We start from the raw sequence: 23,248 nt of genomic DNA, 5'->3' as shown, positions 1-23,248 counted from the left end.
CAAAGTGTCAGACGTAACTGAAGCCACTTAGCAGCAGTAGCAAAGTTGATTTACAGTATTATCTTAGTTTTGTAACCAAGCAAAGGGCTTGTGTGCTCATGGCTCAGAAAGTCAAGTTTGCAGCAAAGCAAGGATTTACTGCAGGGCACCAAGCCAGGTGATTGGGAGATGAGCCTCAGATCAAATGGCTCAGATGAGCCAGCTTAGTCTTTGAGTTACAGGTGTTCTAAAGGGGAGGAACAAAGAAACTGGGATTACTCATTGCTCTGTGACATTTCTGTATCTGTGATTTTAGGAGTCAGAATCTCTAATTTATGAGTTTCTGGCCAGGTGACTCCATAGTCTGTGAGCTCAACTTGCCCTAGTGAAACGACCTGAGTTTGTACCTTAATAGTGACATCTGTAACAGTGATGTTAGTGCATCATTAAGAATGTTATCAAAAGCTTTTGCACAGTAAAGGAAACTAGAAGTAAGGTGAAAAGACAACCCTCAGAATGGGAGAAAATAATAGCAAATGAAACAACTGACAAAGGATTAATTTCCAAAATATACAAGCAGCTCATACAACTCAATACCAGAAAAACAAACAACCCAATCAAAAACTGGGAAAAAGACCTAAACAGACATTTCTCCAAAGAAGACACACAGATGGCTAACAAGTACATGAAAAGATGCTCATCATCGCTCATTATTAGAGAAATGCAAATCAAAACTACAATGAGATGTCACCTCACACTGGTCAGAATGGCCCTCATCAAAAAAAGTCTACAAACAACAAATGCTGGAGAGGGTGTAGAGAAAAGGGAAAACTCTTGCACTGTTGGTGGGAATGTAAATTGATACAGCCACTATGGAAGATGGTATGGAGATTCCTTAAAAAACTAGGAGTAAAACTATCATATGACCCAGCAATCCCACTCCTAGGCATATACCCTGAGGAAACCAAATTTGAAAGAGACATATGTATCTCATTGTTCATTGCAGCACTATTTACAATAGCTAGAACATGGAAGCAACCTAGATGTCCATCTACATATGAATGGATAAAGAAGTCGTGGTATATATACACACAATGGAATATTACTCGGCCATAAAAAGGAACACCTCTGAGTCAGTTGTAATCAGGTGGATGAACCTAGAACCTATTATACAGAGTGAAGTGAGTCAGAAGGAGAAAGGTAAATCCTGTATTCTAACACATATATACGGAATCTAGAAAAATGGTACTGAAGAATTTACTTACAGGGCAACAACAGAGAAACAGACATAGAAAATAGACTTATGGACTTGGGGAGAGGGAAGACAGGGTGAGATGTATGGATAGAGTAACATGCTGCTGCTGCTAAGTTGCTTCAGTCGTGTCCGACTCTGTGCGACTCCATGAACCACACACAGCACACCAGGCCTCCCTGTCCATCACCAACTGCTGGAGTCCACCCAAACCCATGTCGATTGTGTCGGTGATGCCACCTAACCATCTCATCCTCTGTCGTCTCCTTCTCCTTCCCTCAATCTTTTCCAGCATCAGGGTCTTTTCAAATGGGTCAGCTCTCCATATCAGGTGGCCAAAATACTGGAGTTACATAGATAGCCAATGGGAATTTGCTATATGGCTCAGAAAACTCAAACAGGGGCTCTGTATCAACCTAGAAGTGTGGGATGGGGAGGGAGATGGGAGGGAGGTGCAAAAGGGACGGGAGATATGTATACCTATGGCTGATTCATGTTGAGGTTTGACAGAAAACAACAAAATTTTGTAAAACACTTATCCTTCAATAAAAAATTAATTAAAAAAAGAATGTTATCGACAGCAGTAACTTTAGTTATCTGACGCTGGTTGATTAGTGTTGTTAGCACAGGATTGAAGTCAAAGGGGAGGAAGAAATGAATAAAGTTTTGGAGAGAGAAATTAATTATAAACTCAATAAGAGATCTTGGTTTTAAGGGGACTCCTTTTCAGTTTCACGTGTACAACATAGTGAATATTTTTAGATTATATGTATATGTTTGCTTTTAAATTGTGGGTCTTTAAAGGTACAGAGTCGGAGAAGGCAATGGCAACCCACTCCAGTACTCTTGCCTGGAAAATCCCATGGACGGAGGAGCCTGGTGGGCTGCAGTCCATGGGGTCGCTAGGAGTCGGACATGACTGAGCGACTTCACTTTCACTTTTCACTTTCATGCATTGGAGAAGGAAATTGCAACCCACTCCAGTGTTCTTGCCTGGAGAATCCCAGGGACGGGGGAGCCTGGTGGGCTGCCGTCTATGGGGTCGCACAGAGTCGGACACGACTGAAGCGACTTAGCAGCAGCAGCAGCAGCAGCAGCAGCAAAGGTACAGAGTAGGCTTCCCATGTGGCACTAGCGATTAAGAACCAGCCTGCCAATGCAGGAGCCGTTAGAGATGGAGGTTGGATTCGTGGATAGGGAAGATCCCTGGAAGAGGGCATGGCAATCCACTCAAGTATTCTTGTCCGGACAATCCCATGGACTGAGGAACCTGGGGAGCGACTAAGCACTCATACAAAGGTACTGCTGCTGCTAAGTCACTTCAGTCGTGTCCGACTCTGTGCGACCCCATAGACGGCAGCCCACCAGGCTCCCCCCGTCCCTGGGATTCTCCAGGCAAGAACACTGGAGTGGGTTGCCATTTCCTTCTCCACATGGAAAGGTACAGATTATCCTTACTCAAATTGTACCTGCTATGTTTACTTCATTGCTTGGTATAGAGCTGGCAATATCAAGTATTGACTAAATTTTAAGTGAATTGAGGGCAGCAGAAGTTTAGACAGTAAAGCCTGAGTCTCGTTATCTCTAAAAAGATAGAGGAAGTAAAGATTTGGAGTTCTCCATGTTTAATCCCTTTTAATCCTTGACTCTGATGCTGAGAGGGATTGGGGGCAGGAGGAGAAGGGGACGACAGAGGATGAGATGGCTGGATGGCATCACTGATTCGATGGACGTGAGTCTCAGTGAACTCCGGGAGTTGGTGATGGACAGGGAGGCCTGGCGTGCTGCGATTCATGGGGTCGCAAAGAGTCGGACACGACTGAGCGACTGATCTGATCTGATCTGATCTGAATCCTTGTCAGAATATCTGATTCCTAGTGAATCAAATTCTGCCAAGCTTCACAGCCTTCTCGGGGAACCCGGTTCATTCTCTAGAATCACCCTGTGGCGCCATCTCCCGGAGCTGTCAAGAAACTTGGGATTTAAACCTCCACCCTCTTTCCTAGTTCTTTCATTACTCTCCTCCCGAGTCTTTTTCGGAGCCTCCCTGGACGCATGCGCCTTTGATGTGCAGCAAGCCATGGAGAGACTACAATTCCCAGAAGGCCTTGCCAAAGTGGGGGGAAATCCCATGGTCCGGAAAAGAGGGAGGGAAAGGCAGGAAAACTCGCGAGAGAACGAGCTTGCCGCGCCTGCGCGAAGTGGGTGGAGGCGGGTGGAGAAAGTGAGGAGGAAGAGGAGGAGGTGCTGTCCCACAATACCAGGCGGGAGGGCGGGCAGGCGGTTTGTATCCGGGCTGTGAGGTGCTGGGAGCCTCCGCGGACCTTGCTGTTGCCTCTGTCTCTTTAACGCGAGAGGAAGCGATGCGGAGGGGTGGAAAATGGCAGAGCTGCAGATGTTACTAGAGGAGGAAATCCCGTCCGGCAAGAGGGCGCTGATTGAGAGTTACCAGAACCTGACCCGGGTAGCGGAGTACTGTGAAAACAACTACATACAGGTGAGCCGCGCGGGCGGGCGCTGCCGGCCGGGCCGAGGACCCGCCACTGGCCGCCCGAGTGACCAGCCCACTGGGCGGGGTGGGGAACTGCCTAACCCCAGCGGCAACCCCAAAGCCCAGACCCAACCCCAAGCTCAGCCGGGGTAGATAGCGAGCGGCCAGGTTCGGGGAAGTCGGGCTGTGATACAGGAAGTGGCTGCGGTGGTTGAAACCCCAAGAAGCCGAAAGAGAAAATGGGCGAGGGATCCCGGAGCCGCGGCCGCCGCAGCCCGGCGCCCCGCTGCCGTCCTCCTCCCGCGCGGGCTCGGCCCCCAGGACCGCGCTGCTCTCCAGCCGCCTTTCACCGCTGGGCTTCCGTCCCGGAGTCCCCCGCCGCCGGCCGAGGGTCTCGGAGCGGCCGACTGAGCGTTTAGCCGAGGGGACGAGGAGAGTCAGGAGCCGGAGGGGAAGCGGGGGTGCATCGGGGGAGGGTGGGGTGGGGGCGATTATGTCAGTTTCAGCCCAGAGGGTGTGTCTTTTATTTATTTATTTTTTAAAAAAACTGGTCATGAGTCACATCACATAGACCTCCCCGAGGAGAGGAGGAAGCGGGTGGGGAGCGAGGGAGGGCGTAGAGAAGTTAACCTCCGAATTCCCTTTAATTGAAGGTTTGTAAATCTGCCTGCCTGTCGGTTTTCAAGTCGGGTTTTTTTTCCCTCTCATCAATTTCACTTCCGCCCCCACCACAATATATTCTAGAGACTGTTAGGGCGGTCGTTAGTGTAAAACACAAATTATCCTTAACTACTTGGGAAAATGGCTTGAATATTCTCTCTTCCCTAAAAGTTCTTGAACTGGTGGCTTCTTAAGTAAAAATAGAACGGTATAATCGCCGGTTGCTTTTTTTTCCTGAGGTTTGTCTCTTTCCATCCTAAATACATGGACAGAATGAATCTCCGAACTACAAGTGTAACGTCAAATATGTTACTGTAAATTTATTAGAAAATTCTTGTCACTTTTCTATGACAGGGGTTGGTTGTTTGCTTTTAATGTTTGAAAGTGAATTATGTTGTGTGATAGTTTAATTTGTAGATCTTTAACTGCGTAAACTTAACAGTTTGCAGTAGAAGCAAATAAAAGTAGCAGAGTCCTTTGAATCAATGTAATGGCACGAAAAACTTGCTTGTTAGTGGAAAGGCATGACCAAAACGTGCTTTGAAAGGTTGGGGTTATTGCAATTGAGAACTAAAGTATTTATAGAAATGCATCCCATGCGATTATCGTTTTTAAGAACCAATCGTCTCTGTGTTGGCAAATACTTTTCCTCTTTATTTTTAGAAGGAGATACTGTTTTCAGAATATTTTGAATATTTCTCAATTCCCATATTAGTAACATTGTATTTTCAGTAGCACTACTAGGAATTTATCTCATAAATTTTTTCAGGCTTTTAGTTTAGAAATTCCACTGATAAACTTGTTGAGTGCCTGCCCCAACTACTGTATTACTTGTTTTTGCAAACTTTATATTTGGCTTTTAAGAAAATATTTTTTTTTTAAGAAAATATTCTTAAATCTAGTAGGAATGTGAATATAGTTTTCAAATAGAAACGCTATCTTACAGTTTATCGATATTAAAAGTAAACGCGTTTTATTTAACTTCACATGAAGAACCTTAAAATTGAGGTGAATCTCAGTTTGCTGCAGATATTAAAGATTTTGAAAGCCAAAGGAAGAGCACAGAAAGTTAAATTACCCACGTTCTAGAGAAGTCATTTCTTTGTAGAAGTCAGCAGACAGGCGCTTCATAAAGGGCTGGTTTCTTTCTGTTTTGCATGTTGGGAAATCTGACAAATACATGGTGTGGTAACTGCTACGTGTTTTAACCTGTCTGTTGACTGTTTCTTTTTCACGTAGTTGTGTGCTGTTTTTTTGTTTTTTTTTCTTCCTTGACCCCTTTTCTTTTCCCTTCTTGCTACCATCATGTAATTTTGAAGCACTGTAAAATTTCATTATATCTGTAAATAAATAAATCATTCTGTTTCTCTTGTGGTCTTTTAAGCATGTTAGTACCATGGTGCTAAGATGCACTGTCACTGGCCCCAAGTTGGTTTTTTTTTTTTTTTTGGTGATCCTCAACACCAATGAGATACTCAGAAGTACTGGGGGGGCAGAGGGAAGGATGAAATTCACCCACAGCAGTGTTTATCTTTGTACCTTTGGGCTCATGAAGCTGGTCACTAGCTGCTTTCCCAGGAGGCTCAGACAGGCTCCAAAGATGACATGCACTTTGTGGAAGTTGATGTGGTGGTAGCTGATTTTGTGATCTGCCATGGTGCTGTGGAGAGGGGACAAATAGTACTGGAAATATCCGTTTGGAAGTCTTTTGAGATCTCTCTGTATCCCTTCTATGACTGACTGGGTAATGGCCAACACCCTGTGTAAACATAGCTTCACTTGGAGAAAGTATATGGTCACTTGTGTTTTGAGAATTTTTTATACCCAAGGTGAGTTAAATTATTGCCTGAGTGATTTTCATCCTGAGAATTTAGTTTTGTGATTTTGTTTCTTTCCTACACTTTGGAAGTACAGTTCTGGTAAGGTGTTTAGCTGGCAAGTTCTTTTGGCTGTAGTGCAGTTGAGTCCTTGAGCACTTTGTTAGCTCTTTTGATCCTGTTGACTTTATTAAATTTTATTATTAATAGCAAAACTCCTCAGAAGAGTCTGCTATCTTTTAAAAAGGACAGGGCTTTTGAATTTCTTAGGGAAAATAGTATTCAAAATAGTGTATTTTATTTAGATATAAAGAAAAATCTTTGCCTTTTTCTACCTTAGTTAGAATTTTCTGGTGGTTATGTCAAGGACAGTCACTGTTCAACTCGAATTCATTTGTTCTGGCCAGTTCTCTGCACTCCACTTCAGGGTCCATACTGCCTTTATCATAGGGACTCTGGGGGAGTAGGAAGGAGATACAAGTTAAAAGGAGCAGAAACTGTTTACGAAAGATTTCTCAGCATAGGTTAAGTAAGGACAGGAAAGTCTTACTTACCTCTCAACTTTTAAATTTTTTCCTCTGGAATCCCCCCCATAGGGGCTTCTTTTGGGTCAATAGGTATATCCTGAAGTCTGGGAGGATGAGGGGATACCATCAGTGAGCTGCTTAGTTTAGCTTGATTTCCTATACCTGTGATGTTATTTGTATTCATTTGTTCATTAGACTGATAATCTTGGAAGGCAGGTAATTTTTTGAGTGGGAGCACTTTGGAGTAGGTAAAAACTGACTCTTTTGGTACTCTATAGTTTATTCCAGTTTATAAAGTGATGTCACTTAGGTATTACAGTAATTCTGTGATCTTTTTCTTTCTCCTTTCCTTTTCTTTTTTAAACAAATGAGCAATCTGAGGTACTGAGACATTGAATACCTAGCCTAAAGTTCCATATCATGTATGAGATAGCGCCTGGAATCAAACCCAGATTTTCTGATTCTGCATCCGAAGTGGATAAAAAGAATGTATGAAGAGGGTAATAGAAAAGGGAAGAGGAAGACACCTGCTTTGCTTATTGAGTACCTACTCTGTCCCAGTCTTTGCTGGTTGATTTGTATTATCTTTAATCCTTGCAAAAACTCTGTGATAGACAGTATTCTCTTACAAATGAAGAAATTAGGACTCGGAAAACATAAATCAGTTTTTATTTTATCATACAGTTAGGGATTGGCAGTCAGGATTTCTCTGTAACTCTCACAGGCTCTAAAAGCCATACTCTTTCCATATCACACTGTCTATAGATGCGAAGGAGTCCAGAAATGTCATGGAATAAACAGACTCTTGTGGGTTGTGTCTGGGATCCTCACAACTATTTAACTATTGTTTCCTCTGAATTCCACGCTATACTATAAGAACAGGTATGTTTGTAATTTGGCAACTTGCCTGAATCACAAAATACAGTAGCTTTGGCACTTGAAGTATTGAATTACAGGAGTTGTAGGCTCGTTTTTCACTGAGCTCACTGGTCCCTTTTCCTTTCTTGTGTGTTTTTGCCTTTTTTTTTTTCCTCTTCTGAATCAGCTTTGCAATTGTGATAAGGAAATTTTTAGAAAAATTAGTAGACGTTAACAAAACAAAAAACGTCTTGAAATATTTTGAGTAGTTCTGATTTCCACACAAATTGTGTTCAGGTAAAGACAGTCAGGATGATTGCAGAGATGAGGACAGGTTAGAAATGGTAGAAATCTTAATTGTACTTGAAAGTTTGAGTAAAACAGTAGTTTGAAAAATTAGAGAAATTAGAGATGTAGTTTGGAAATCTATAATACATGAATTAGGGTTTAGTAATGCTCAACATGGTGATTCTAGTTAATATTGTGTAATTGCTAGGAGTGTAAATCTTAAAAGTTCTCAGTATAAGAAAGAAAACTTGTAAATTTGTGTGGTGATGGTTAACTGGACTTACTGTGGTGATCATTTTGCAATATATACAAATAATAATGAATTATTATATTGCACACCTGAAACTAGTAGTGTTATATCTCAATAAACAGAATGGAATTTTAGATAATTTTATGGAAATTCCTCAGTTAATTGTTAGATTGACCTATATCGTGTCATAACATTAATTGAACATTAACGGCAACCCATTCTTGCTTTGAGAATCCCATGGACGGAGGAGTCCATGAGGTCTCAAAGAGTTGGATATGACCGAGCAACTAACACAGTGCTGCCACTAAACAGGCAGAATCTGACCTTGCATGTTAGGTCTTAAAGAAAGTCCATTCGTAAGAGTGGAGTTTTATGCCAGTTCTTACTGATGCTCTCAAGAGTACTGAATATTCTTTAGGGCTGCATATCATTTGAATGTTTGTATTAAAACAAACATCTTTTTTTCACTTTGTAACTACAGTACCACTAAGAACTTTACATGTGATACTGTGATCTAGTTCTGGTCTGTGATTAGATTCTCAGTTTTAGCTTGTTTTTGTCTTTTGGAGAGAAGTGGTTTTTTTTTTTTTTTTTTTTTTGAAAATTGTTGAAATAATCCCTTCAAATAAGAACACTTTTGTAATTCCTCTTCTGTGTGTGTGCTTTCTCCAGTTGGTTCTGATAGGTGGTGAATGCTAATACTCCTTAAAGTAGAAAAGAGATGTTTGGGCCATTTGAGTTCTGATCAGTGCTATTTATTTATTTATTGACATATAGGATCTTAGTTCCCTGAAGAGGGATCAGCAGTGGAAGCATAGTCTTAAGCACTGGATGGCTGGGGAAGTCCCTCTAGGGCTATTTAGGATAACTGTTTATCTTAGGTTAAATTATATTCTAGGAATTAGGCATTTGTGAGTTAGCAGACAAGAATGTATTAGCCAGAGAGGAAGATGCTAATACTGGGACAAGAGGTTGAGTCAAATATTAGAAGAGATACAGACTGTAATTCCATGAAAATAGTGGTAGTACAAAAAGTAAGGTAAAAGTCATAGTTAAAAGCTAATTTTGGAGCATTTAAAAAGTTTGAATTTGGGGGGAGCTGTGTATTTTTTCTAATGCCTTTTATTGTTGATTATAACTTTTACTGAAATTACGGCTTGGTTTTTGAAGAATATTTTGAAGAATAAAGAAGTCAAGCCCTGGAACTAAAAACTTTTTAGACCTTAATATTTATTTAATACGACATCATGCTAAAAATAAGGGATTTTTTTTTAACTGCAAAATTAAGAAGATAAGGCATTTGGAAAATAGTGATTACTGGATTTTGTTTTTAAAGCAAATAGCTGACACATACTTTAATTCCATAGAAAGGAGACTTGAAGTTTTTTAAAGTACTCAAATAGGTACGCTTAACTAATTTACCAATTTTCTTCATTTACAAAATGAAGTTTTCTGAGATATAGTTGGTAGTGAACTAGTATTTGTGAAAAAAACCTAAAACCAAAACATCCTAAGGAATGTTATGTGTGTTTGGCGCATGGGCTTAGTTGCTCCATGGCATGTGGGATCTTCCTGAATCGGGGTTCAAACTCACATCTCCTGCATTGGCAGGTGGAGCCACCAGGGAAGCCCTGAAGTCTTATTTTACTAATTTTTAGCATAGTAAATTTCAAATGTACTCAAAAATAAAGAGAATAGTGTAATGATACCCCCAAATGTTCATCATCTGGCTTTAATGATTGCCAGCTCATGGCCATCTATCATCCTCTCCTGTCTCTTTACTGTTCTGGTAAAGTCCATCTTTGACATACCGTCTCATCCATAAATATTTTAATATGTATCTCTACAAGATAAAAGTCTTATTAAATCCACTGCACAACTGCTATATGTGGGGAAAAAGATAATGAATGTTACTATAGTTTATTTATGACAGTAAGGAGTAGAGAGCTTCAGAATTGTTAATATATTTTAAATTTACAACCAGTTTTGTTAGTAACTCCTGCCATAGATTGATTAGAATATTGCTATATTATTTGCTTCATAATGCAGTTTTAGAAATTGAGCTATAAGTCATATAATATAAAACCAGGAATTTTAAAGTATACAGTTCAGTGGTATTTAGTACATTCAATGTTATGCAACCACTGCCTTGATGTATTCTAAAACATTTTCATTGCTCCTCAGAAAAGCCTGAGACTGTTAAGCAGGTTGTCCCCATCTCAACCACCCTGCCCCCAGCACTTGGGATCCACCAATTTGCCTTGTGTCTATTAATTTACTTATTCTATATATTTCATATGAATGGAATTATACAATATGTGGCCTTTTGTGTCTCTTTGACTTGTATTAGGTGTAATATTTTTAAGCTTGGTTCATTCACTTGTTAGCATGTGTTAGTACTGTATTCCTTTTTATGGCTGAGTAATACTCTAGTGTGTGTATATAATACCACATTTTGTTTATTCATCTCTTGGCTCCTCCATTATGCTTCCCTGGCACCTCCTTACCCAGCTACCACCACTGATTGATCTGTACCACGTCCTGTTGATTCTTCCTCTTAAATCTCTCTTTAAATTAGTCTTCTCTGTCTCCATTGTACTACCCTAGTGTAAAGCTTAGCAACTGCTCTAGCTTCTGTCTTTACATTACCACATATCCCCTCTGATCACATCCCCATTATCCACACTGTGGCTTAACCGGCACTTTCAAAATGGAAATCTGATCATGTCACTCCCCTGCTTAAAAGTTAGTCAGTGATTCTTCATAAATATGCAGCCTCGCAGTGAGGCCTGTCAGGCCATATATGATATAGCTCCCGTCTTTCTAGTCTTGCTATGTTCATTCTGTTGCTCTAGTCTTACCAGTTATAACGCCCTTTCAGTTTTTTGAAATTTGATTCTTCTCTACCTTTGCAAATGGTGTTCTCTAACTAGAAAAATTGTTCGTCTTGGTCTAAATATCACTTATGTGTCAGGTCTTGTAGTTCAGGTGAAAAATTACCACATTCATTCATCGTTCTTCATTTGATCCAAATCTTTTGAGTACCTTCCAGGTACCACAGATAAAATAGTAAGTGAGGCCAAGTTCCTACCCTTAGGAAGTTTTCATTATAGAGGGGAGGGGACAGAGGATCCCCAACCCCCCCTCCCTAAAAAAAAACAGACTTTCACATAGGGAGAAGTGCTGTTTGGAAAGTTAAATAGGGTGACAGGATGCAGAAACCTGGGATTGGGCAGGAGGAAGTGACACTCTATGGAGGTGACCTTTGAAATGAGACCTGGAGGATAGGGCATCTTCCCTGTGAGGATCTAGGAAAAAGGCAAGTTCAGAGGCTCTGAGATGGGAAAAATCTCTCTAAGGGTAATGTCTACAGGGTAATGAGAAGGAGACTGGTGGGAGAGAGTCAGAGAGATTGTCAGGGGTCAGATCACATGTAGGCCTTGAAAAGTGGTTGGATTTTATTCCAGGTGTGATGGGATTATCATTGCAGTACTTAATTTACTTTTTGAAAGAATCATTCAGGCAACTGAGTGGAAAACATACTGAAGGGAAAGCAAGAGCAGAATTTCCAGGAGGAAGGGTATTATTATACTAGTCCGGGCAAAGAATGAGAATTGCTTGTACTTTGTTATGGGTTGAGGAATTCAGGGGAGAGAGGTTGGCCGTTTTTAAGGCAGAGCTGAATAGGGCTTACTGATGGATTGACTATGCGGTATGAGGGAAAGAGGAATTGAAGGATGACTCCTAGTCGGAATTATTTTCGTAACTGTGTCAGTGGATGGCTACACATGGGTGGGGGGCTATCAAGAGTGCACTTGTGGATGTGTGTTCAGTCCGCATTAGATTTGACAGTGAAGTAGATAGGCTAGGTAGATAGTCCTTCTGGAGTTTAAGGAGGAGTCAGAGTTAGAGATCCACATTTAGGAGTCATCACAGAATAGATTACCACTGCCTCATAGAACTATAATGTGAGTCCCATATCTAATTTAAAATTTTTATAATAGCCATATTAAAGTATAGAGAAATAGGTTGAAATTAATTTTAATAACATTTTATTTACTCAGTGCATCCAAAATATAATTATTTCAATAAGTAATCAACAGAGTTTGTTAATGAGATATTTGCGTTCTTTTTAAAGTACCAAGTCTTTGGAATTTGATGTGTATTTTATACTTGGAGCACATCTTAGTTGCAAAGTAGATAGTGAAAAACTGGGACAATTAGTGAATGGGAAGTCCTGTGAAATCTAAGGATTGTTTAAATTGAGGTGCTAGAGCAGGTGAACTGCAGAGATACAAGAAGAAATTGGATGTTCAGAATACAGGATTTTTAAAAATCTAGATTTTTGAAAATGGTGTAAATACTAGTGATGACCATGGCGGGTTTTGACAGTGATAAAGAAAAAAATGTTTTAGTTCAGGAAGTCTGGAGACTGAGAGGCCAGGGTTTGGGGTGGATTATCTGAGTGAATGTTGACATCACTAATAATAATGACAGGAATGGTGATGAATTAATGAGTCCTTAGCAAAAGAGGGAGTGATGAGGATGTTGGTAGATGACAGTAACGAGGTTACTTTCTTAGAGATCTCTTCCCTCCGAGCTCAGTTTATACTCCGTTCCGTGCTCCCCTAGAATCCAGTGTGTTTCCTCTGTGCACGCGTTACATCTGTTTGACAGGACGCTGATCTCCAAGAAAGCAGGTGTGCCAGGTTTGTCTTGTTCATGCCCATGTCTCCAGTGCCTGCCCGTTGCCTGGTATGTGAGCTCGGGAAAGTTTACACGGACTATTCAGGGAGTCTGGAAGGTTAGTTCTCATCCTCATTCTATCACGAATTAGTTGTATTTTAACCAACCTTTAACTCTTTTGTTCTTGATATTTAGTTACTAAGTCATGTCTGACTCTGCAGTCCCATGGACTGTAGCCCACTAGGCTCCTCTGTCTTTGGGATTTCCCAGGCAAGAATACTGGAGTGGATTGCCATTTCCTTCTGCTAACTCTTATCTTCTGTAAAAGGACAAGTTTAAACTAGATTATGTCCAATTGCAGTTCTGATGGTTTTTATTAGTTTGCTTCTGACTTTTTAGTCTTGTAATTCCGGTGCTTTTCATGTGTTTGTTTCTGAGTTATTTCTTCAGTTTCCTCTTAAAAACCCTCTGATTTACTTCCACTTATTCCTTCTGTTTTGTATGTTGAAATGTTTACTTTGTCATTGAATAAATAAGTTCAGTCTTACTGAGGAGAGAAAATATAAGTGAGATTGTGTTAAATTAGAACGTCTTTGTCTTTATCTCTTCACAGTATATATCAACCGTATCGAAATGTAAAGGTCTCAGGACTCCTTTATACTCCTAAAAAAAGCCAAAGACCCCAGAGAACGTTTTTTAGATGGGTTATATTTATCAGTATGTACTGTATCAAAAATTAAAATGGAGAAATTTAAAACATTTATTAATTCGTTTAAAATAACATGTGATGGGTTTTAACATAAATAATATAAATAGTAATATTTTGAAAAATATCCATAGGTTTCCAAAACAAAAAAAAGTTTGAAAAGAGTGGCATAGTTTTATGACTCCAAATCTCTTTAGTGTGTGGCTGCTGCTGCTGCTAAGTCACTTTAGTCGTGTCCGACTCTGTGCAACCCCATAGATGGCAGCCCACCAGGCTCCCCCATCAAGACTCCCCAGGCAAGAACAATAGAGTGGGTTGCCATTTCCTTCTCCAATGCATGAAAGTGAAAAGTGAAAGTGAAGTCGCTTAGTTGTGTCTGATCCTCAGCGACCTCATGGACACAGCCTTCCAGTCTCCTCCGTCCATGGGATTCTCCAGGCAAGAGCGCTAGAGTGGGGTGCCACTGCCTTCTCCAGTGTGTGGCTGGAAGACAACTAAATTCTCGTATCTACTTCCGCATTCAACCTATTGTGATACTTTATTTTGGTTGAAGTATATGGGAAAAATCTGGCTTCATACACTTATGTAGTTTGAAAAAGAGAAGTATTTTAATAGTCCATGTATAGAACTGTGGATAATTTTGTTTGATATTGTATCGAAACTTAGATAGTAGTTCTTAATGGTTTGTTGCAGTGTGGATTCTGAAACAATGTCAACATTTTATACTCCAGTACATTAAAAATTATTGCATGGGTCATTTGGATGGAAAATATTTGTTCACTTAGTTATGTGGATCCTTCTGAATGTTGACCCATTCCATTATAGGATATTAAAAAAAAAATCACATTCATTAATATCACTGTAGATCTTCATGAGTCTTAAGTATTGAAAAGCTTCCAAGCTCACATTGGTGGATTAAAGGTTTCCAAAATTCTAATGTTTACTTGAAAGCTCGAATTTTACTGTTGGCAACAAACATTGCCAAACAAAACAAACAAGAATTTTCCTTGAAATGATAGGCTTACTTCATTCACTTTAAGGAAGATGTCTGCCAAATGTCCAGTCTGATTAACCATAGTTTGTCAGTTGTCTTTCGAGGTAACACGTAGTTTTTAAAGTTGTTTTTTGAAGTTCCATGGAAAAATGACTTACTTAGCTTGCACAAGTGTTTTTTCCTATTATACTTAGAATGCAGCAGAATTATTTTAAAGTATTTTTCCTTTTGTTACACAGAATATTAAAAGACATCTTGTCAGAAAAACAGGCAAATAGCGTTAGTATTACTATGAAAACAATAGTTTTGACCTTGGGAATCTCCTGAAAGGGTGTGAGGGATCCTCAGTAGCCTGCAGACCACACTTGGAGAAACTTTGATATGAATAGTTGGTTTAGAAGGCTTAACATCAAGTTCCTTCTGCAAGAATTCTGTTAATACAGCATATTCTGTTTTAATCATTTTTGATAGTTTCTTATATTCTGGGTGTTAGTTTTCCTCTGTATATTTTACTTTTCAGCACTAATTTCCAAATAGTTTTAGTTTCATATATCTGTTTTCTCCAAATCTTACCCAAGTCCAAAGTTTGGTAATTTGTTTGAATAAATTTATTTGATTAATAGGAAGTTGTTTACATTATATGATTTTTATAAAGTAATATGAAACACTGATCTTAAATTGTTTATAGTAATCATTTAATTTTTTTCTAATTTGAGTATGTTCCAAATTAGATTTGAAGAAATCCGTTGTTGATATTACCTATGGCCACCTCATGCGAAGAGTTGACTCACTGGAAAAGACTCTGATGCTGGGAGGGATTGGGGGCAGGACGAAAAGGGGACGACAGAGGATGAGATGGCTGGATGGCATCACTGACTCGATGGACGTGAGTCTCAGTGAACTCCGGGAGTTGATGATGGACAGGGAGGCTTGGCGTGCTGCGATTCACAGGGTTGCAAAGAGTCGGACACGACTGAGCGACTGATCTGATCTGATGGTACATATATCCCTTTTCTGTACTGATTTATTTATGTCTTAAAAGAAACCCAACTAAAGTGGGAGAAAAAGTAAAAAAAAAAAACAACAACAACAACAACAAAAACTGGCTTTTTGTTTTGTTTCAGCTCTTTCTCTGGCATTTTTCCTCTTAGGCTTTTTTTATATTTTTAATAAAAAAAACTTTGGATTAATCCATCTCTCTTTCATAAAGGTTGAGAAGTCTTTTTGTTTTCAGCTCCATGTTTCATTACAATTAATAATTAATCATATTCAGAGCTTGCTTAGGGAGACAGACTGGTGATACTCCCATTCTTTCAGAATAATCAGAGAATGCCATAAAAATCCTAAAGAAAACAGGCAGATTTTTACAAGTTTCTAAGTTTGGAACCATGGGAATGCCCAGTAAAATGAAACATGCATAATTATATGTAATGTACTTCATTGTATTACAGAATATATTAGTTTGTCCCCTATTTACTTATTCAGCAATTTTTGACTGCCTATTATGCCCTGAGTGTATTTTGCGAATCAGATATAATTTCTGCCTCCCTCACTAATCAAATCATGTGCTGTAATAAATTTTATCTGGGGAAACACATGTTGACATGAGAGTGTCCTGTCAGGTGGTTCCACCTAGCCTGGCAAACCAAGGAAGGAACGCTGGGATGGAGATCTGAAGGGTGGCTATATTGATAGTTAACCAAGAAATTGTGAGGGAAGGAACAGCGCTGTCCCTACCAGAGGGAACCAGGAGCATTATATGTGCAGGCCCAAAGGTGAGGGAAGGCAGAATGATTTTGAATGAGTTATTAATATAAACCCTTGTGCTCTAAAGTATAGTGAGCAGAGAGAGGGTAGTGATCTGAGAGGAGTTAGGTGAGGACCAGATCATTAAGGTTTTATAGGCTGTGTTAAGGGTGTTGGTCTTTTTTTCTGAAGCTGATAAGAAGACATTGAGAATTTTAAGCAATGGGATGGCATTATCATTTTTACTTTTTAAAGATGACTCGTGTTTAGAGTGGAGAACAGATTGGAAGGAGGCTGGAGTACGTATGGATTGGAAAGAGCTCAAGAGGAGATGGGGGAGGCTGGTCTTGCATGATGATAGTGAGTGGTGGTGAATTATCTGAATTTTCTTGTGCCTGGAATTGTTGTGATAGGCTGTGACTACTTATTTTTCTTTGCTAGAAGGAAGAGTGTTTGAGGCTGTAGAACTGTTTTAAAAGTAACTCAACAAATAGTTATTTCATGCTCAAAAAATAGTTATTAATTGCATTCTCTGTAAAAGACTCTTTGCTAGGTGTTGTGATGTCAATATTATATGTAGTATAGTTATGTGAAAAATCATTGAACCATAGCTTATAAAGCCTTAAATTTTGGGAAGAGGAAACATTCTGTATGGAAGAAAATTGTTGCTTTTGAAAGGTTTTTGGTTTTAGTTTTGGCAGTCAGTAGAATTTTGCTTATGCAAAGAACAAATGTCAAGCAGCATTTTTTTTTTAAGGAGCACATAGGTAATGAAAAGATCGCTGTAAAAGATTCTCATAATTCAGTTGCAGTCAAAGCAGAACCGAAAGTCCCCCTTCCTCCTCCTTCCCATTTGCCTACCTACCCCTCCTCCCAACCAATGTCAGTCTGTTTTGTATCGTTGCACTTTTTGCTCGGAGGATGAGGATGCAGAGTGACCAGGTAGAGGACGGTTGCATTTGTCCACACATAAAGGGTATTTCTTGAATTGAGATAGCTGTAGTTAAGAGAGAAAAGGACGGAATAGGTGCCAGAAGAATCAGGAAGCTTGGTAAAGGGGATACGGTTGATAGGAAAGGGAGAACTCAGAGATGACTTATTTTACCTGGAACCGTTCTCCAGCATAAAGCTAGTACACCCACAGAAAGTAATTTGCAGTCACAGAAGTGAATCTATAGACCTCTTTTTCAGCTGTTAGTACACAGTTGGTTCCACCACACTCCAGCTTTTACTCCTCCACAGTTGAATTGATTGGCAGAGCAGTGGGCTGGAGAATAGGAATACGGCTTGATGTTAGCTGGCAGCGTGGGCAGCAGGGGAGCAGGAGAGAGGAAAGGGAGGGACCCTGAGTTCTTGGCTGTGTACTGTTGGGTCAGGAGGCGAGGGGCAAGTTTCTCCTTCTGATGTTAACTGATGTTCTGTCATAATCTCCTGTGTTACAGATCGCTGCATTTTTAGACATGTGGATTGAGAACTCCCCCTTTCAGAAAGGATCTTGTAGAGAGAATTTTAAGGAACAGAGCAGTGTTTGGGGGTTTCAGGGAAGTTTGAATGCCTCATAGCGTGAGTTTGTCTGAGTCATGAGTAACACGGAAGGGGAGGTTGACAAGCGAGGGATCTAGGTAGTAAGTACAAAATGTGCACCAGGGCACATTTGAAAGAGCTGAAAGTTGTTTGATTTTGATAGTGTCAGTTGCCAGGGAGGGTAGTGGGGGAGATGAAGGCTTGGTCAAAAATATCCCTCAACTACTGTCCTTCAACTGTAGAAAACCAGTGTAGTGTTTCCCAGCTTGGAAAACAGAGAAACCACATTTTAAATGTAAGGTAACATTGTTAAGGTAAAATTGTGCTTTTGCTATGTCCTGATATATACTCTGTTCTTTTGTGTGGACCCATTTGGTATAATCAACAGATGTCATTCAAAAGTGGGTAAATGTAGCAGAAATGAATTACAGGTCTGAATAAATCACTTTTGTATCAACCATGTGTCATAACTTGGGGACTCCTTGCATTAGTGGGCTTATTATTTGTATTTAATAATGTGGAATATAGAGCCACCTTATCTCCAGTTTAGTGGTGCATTTCTTTCACACTCATCCTTATTCTCCCTACTCCTCCTGCCTCACTCTCCACCCCACCCCATCCCAACCCCCCGCCAAAAAGAGAAGAAAGGCAGGCAGGGAGCAGGGTACTGTCTGTATGAAATCCTGCCACTCTGAGGATTTTTGTTTGTTTTTTGGGCTGTTGTTTTTTTGGGCTAAGAGGTAAGGTGAGAAGAATAAATATGTTCACAATCCAGAGAAAAATTATAATAAAGCTTTCCTTTTACAGTCAGGCTGAAGTCTTAGAAAAAAATTGAGTTTCACCAAAATGTTTTGACCTCACGGATACTGTAAATCCTATAGTGATCTTGTTTCTTTGCAGACTCGTGGAGATCAGAGCCAGACTTATGGCTCCAGTTTATCATGTAGTTCTCTGTGGTCTCTGTGGTCTGTGTATTAGGGTCCTGCCTTTATCTTCTGTATTATTGGGTATCCTGATTTTTATCTTGTATATTTTCCTGTTTTATTGTACACATGTTTCTGTTGGTATGGTAATAGCTAATGGTCCTACCCCTAGGCCAATTAAATTGTAATCTTTTTAGAGGGGAGGTAAGGATTAGGTTGGGTCTAGGGCTCTGGAATTTTTTAAAAAGCTCACTGGGAATGTCATTATCCACTTCAGGTTGGAAATCTCTGTTCCAGAGCAAGAGTGGTCAGTGTTTTCCCAAAGGGCCAGGTAATATCAGTATTTCAGGCATTGCAGGCCAAGGGGTCTGTCACAACTACTCAGCTGTGTCACTGTAGTAAGAAAGCCATAGATGCATGTGAATTAATAGCTGTGAAGGTGTTCTCATAGAACTTTGTTTGCCGAAGGTGAGTATTTGGCCTGAGGGTCATAGTTTGTTGAGCTCTGTTCCACAGCCTGCACTAGTCACACTGCTGATGCATCAGAACTGTGCTTGAGCTAACATACTGAGGTGAACGCATTTATTTTTTTTTCTTTCACTTTTTTCCCCCAATAGACTTTTTAGAGCAAGTTTAGCTTCACAGCCAACTTGAATGGAGGGCACAGAGATTTCCATATGCTGTCTGCCCCACATATGCACAGCCACCCCATTATCAACACCAAGATCGAATTGTCAGGATGGCATATTCATTACAGTTGAGGAACCTACATGGACACATCATTAGCACCCAGAGTCTAGAGTTTGTTTACGTAGCTTAGGGTTCACTCTTGGTGCTGTACATTCTTTGTTTTTGGTTTTCTTTTTCATTCTTTGGGTTTTGACAAACGTAGAATGACATGTGTCCACCATTATACTATAGTACAGGGTAGTTTCACTGCCTTGAAAATCCTTTGTTTTTCACTTACTCATCTCTCCCTCTTTCCTGACTTTTGGCAGTAAATGATCTTTTTACTGTCTCTACATGCAAATAGTTGACTCATTGGAAAACACTCTGATGCTGGGAGAGATTGGGGGCAGGAGGAGAAGAGGACGCCAGAGGATGAGATGGCTGGATGGCATCACTGACTCGATGGACGTGAGTCTGAGTGGACTCCGGGAGTTGGTGATGGACAGGGAGGCCTGGCGTGCTGCGATTCATGGGGTCACAAAAGAGTCGGACACGACTGAGCGACTGAACTGAATTGAACTGAAGGTTTGCTTTTTAAAGACTGTTATATAGGTGGACTCATACAATTTGTAGCCTTTCAGGTTGGCTTCTTTCACTTAGTAATACTCATCTAAGGTTTCTCTGTGTCCTTTCATGGTTTGATAGCTCATTTATTTTTGGCTTTGAATAGTATTCCATTGTGTGGATATACCACAGTTTATCTGTTCACCCAATGAAGCACACCTTGGTTGCTTCTAGGCTTTGGTAATTATAAATAAAAGCTGCTATACACTTTCGTGTACGGGTTTTTGTACGTACCTATGTTTTCACCTCTAAAGTGACTGTACAGTTTTGTATGCACATCATCAGTGAATGAAAGTTTAGTTGCTCTGTATCCTCACCAGCATTTGGTGCTGTTAATATTCTGGATTTTGGCCATTCTGATAGATGTGTAGTGATAACTCATTTTGATTTCGATTCCCCTAAGGATGTGGAGCATCTTTCCCTATGTGTATTTGCTATCTGTGTCTCTTCTTTGATAACGTGTTTGTAAGGTCTTTGGTCCATTAACTCGGGTGTCCAAATCTCTCTCCAGATTTGGGAAGTCCTGTGCTATTATTTCTTTAAAAAGACTTTGTGCCCTCTTCTCCATCTCTTCTTCCTGTGGGACTCCAATAATTCACAGATTGTTTCTTTTAATCATATCCCCCAAATCATGTAGCCATTTTTCACTCGTTTTCATTATTTTTTTTTCTCCAGTGTTTGAAGTTTCTGTCTCCTGTTTCACACATTCTTTCTCCTATTTGATCCATGCTGCTGTTGATGGTCTCTTGGATTTTTTATTTCATTGATTGCATTTTTTAGCTCCAGAACTTGTTTCTTTATTAGGATTTTTATCTCTTTGTTAAACACATTTTGTTCATGTGTTTACTGATTTCATTAAATGATCTTTCTGATTTCTTGTAGCTCATTGCGTTTCCTTGAAACACTGTTTTGAGTTCTTTATTGGGTAAATCACAGAACTCTTTGTCTTTGGGATTGGTTACTGGAATATTGTGAGCCTTTGATGGTGTCCTTTTTTCTTGAATTTTCATATTCTTTGAATTCTTGTGTTGCTGTCTTCACACTTGAAGTAGAGCTGTCAGCTCTTTCAGTCTTTACTAATTGACTGCAGGAGAGAAATATCTTGTCACATCTGCTAGGAATTCCAAGGCTTTGATAGATCTTCTAAGAATATGCCTGCTCTAAATATCTTGCTCCTCCTTGTGACAGAATTTTTAAGCTTGCTTGCATTCTTTTGATCCTGTGAAGTAACAGGCATTGTTTTTTGCTTTTCTGAGGGTGGTGCTTATGGCTCAAGTTTATGGTCTTTCCCAGGCCACAGGTTCAGTCTGCCTCTCTGCGTGCTCACTGATCTTTTGCAAAAGCTCACTCTGCCACTATCAGGAGCGCTCTCTTGAGCCAGTTATGAGGTGGGGATATGGAAGGCTGGGCACGTTGGGGCACTGTGGGCAAAGCGTTCTCAGAAGCTTGTGGTCGGGTTTCCTAGTGGAGTCTTTGACATGCTCAGTAGGATCCACATCCGTTTTGTTGTGTACCAGCCACTCACCACCTCCTAGAGGTGCTGTTCACACTTCAGAATTCTGGATGGGGCGAGAAGGAAATGGGCTTTGCAGTGTGTCCCACAGCCGGGAAGCCAGGGGCTCCCTCACCTGCTCTCACTTGACCCAGCAGAGAAGTCGTTGGTTGAGAAGGGCTCTCTTGGCACTGAGCTGTGCTGCCTTGGAGGGATGTGTGAAGTGGGTGAAATCAGACTGTTCTTCTTACCCTTTCCAGTGCATCTTATCTCGCATTTCTTTTGCTCCAGTGGTGGGCTGGAACTTCTCTATGGTACTCCTGGACTTTCACAGAGGTTCTCTCATCTCTGGGTGATTGTCTAAATTAGTGTTCTCTAGGGGCTCCTGAACTGCAGCTGCAAGGAACTGGAGCTGGTTCACAGGTCAGTGCATGGTTGACCTTTGAGACTGATGTCTGTATATGTATTACCTGATTACAAGTGGGTAAGAGTCCTCCTATGCCCCTGGCATCTGGTGCTGGTGTCAGAACCAAAGCTAACTGGGGCTGTAGCTATGGCCTCTGGTATAGAGCCAGTTTTAAATCCAGCTGAGACCATGGGTACAAGTCTGTTTTAAAACAGCTTTCCTTGATCTTGTACTACACCTGGGTTTTACAGTTTGTTCCCTGGATCCCACAGCTCCCTTTTGCCCAAGGATGGATGCAAAATTGTTGAAGGTAGATGTGACGAAGGACATCATATTCAGCTGTCTGACATCATCCTTCCATATATACTTCATAATCACTTTGTCGATATTCACAAAGTAACTTCCTCGGATTTTGATTGGAGTTCTGTTGAATCTGTAGATCATGGTGGGGAGATGTGATGTCTTGATAGTATCAGGTCTTCTTAGGCATGACAATGGATTCTCTCTGTTTAGTTTTTTTTTATTTCTTTCATCAGAGTTTTGTCGTTTTCCTCATACAGATCTTGTACATATCTTGTTAGATGGCTTTCTTTTTAATATTATTGTATATCCTTAATTGGTATTTAGATTTCTGAATGGTTATTTGGTTTGTATTCAGTATGTGGTATTTTGTTAATAAAGTGTCTTTTATCTCTGTTTTATAACTGATGGATGGGAACAGAATATCCCTCTGTCCATGTCTCAGGCTTTTTTTTGGAATACTTGTAAAAATGACTCTATGTCTCACATATTTTGGGAATAGCTATAATTTAGAAAATTTAGCTGCTTTCAATAAGACTTGTTAACTGAGTCTTAATATCACTGTAATTCTTACACTTTTATATAATAGATGAAGAAATTAGGGGAAAATATAGTTTGTCAGATTGTGTCATGCTCGTAATTTTTTGGTTTGGAAAATGTGGTCAGTGAGTGAATCAGTCTAGGATGGAGACCTCCAGTACTGATTCTGTGAGGCTGTTTTGTGAGCTGGTGTGAGGAAATAGGCAGTCAGTGGTAGCACAAGTTACTTTTGTCGGTATTTATAGGACCTTGATTTTTGTTTGTTTGTTTTAAAGCAGGAGTGCTTAGTTTTCCCCACTCAGTTAATTAAGGGTGGTGCTGATTGTGATGGTATTAACTACCACTCTACCTTGTAGTTTGTGAAACGATGCTTTGTATTCCTTAAGTAATTACCTCGCAAACTCGCATTTATTTGAGTATGAATTAAAGATATGAATGTGTTCCTGTATGAAGAATAACTTGGAAAAGTGTTAAATGTTTGTTTTTTTCTCCATTTATAGATCTCTTATGTAGAGC

At 40.1% G+C, this 23,248-nt stretch overlaps 1 protein-coding gene across 13 annotated transcripts in view; it reads left to right on the top strand.

The window, feature by feature from the left end:
• The first annotated feature begins 3,451 nt into the window (after positions 1-3,451).
• Positions 3,452-23,248, top strand: part of ABI1 (abl interactor 1) — an 87,894-nt gene continuing 68,097 nt past the window's right edge. For 8 of the 13 annotated variants that reach the window (XM_027560082.1, XM_027560080.1, XM_027560087.1 and 5 more), the window contains exon 1: positions 3,476-3,728. In XM_027560082.1, the coding sequence (XP_027415883.1) occupies positions 3,612-3,728 (117 nt within the window). In that variant the 5' untranslated portion in view covers positions 3,476-3,611. Of the gene's footprint in view, positions 3,729-23,248 lie in introns of all 13 variants that reach the window. The other 5 variants (XM_027560092.1, XM_027560091.1, XM_027560086.1 and 2 more) reach the window with 3 other exon arrangements.

Source organism: Bos indicus x Bos taurus, chromosome 13 (genome assembly GCF_003369695.1).
Source record: "Bos indicus x Bos taurus breed Angus x Brahman F1 hybrid chromosome 13, Bos_hybrid_MaternalHap_v2.0, whole genome shotgun sequence".
Classification (NCBI taxonomy): domain Eukaryota; kingdom Metazoa; phylum Chordata; class Mammalia; order Artiodactyla; family Bovidae; genus Bos; species Bos indicus x Bos taurus.
This window is presented reverse-complemented; position numbering and strand designations above follow the sequence as displayed.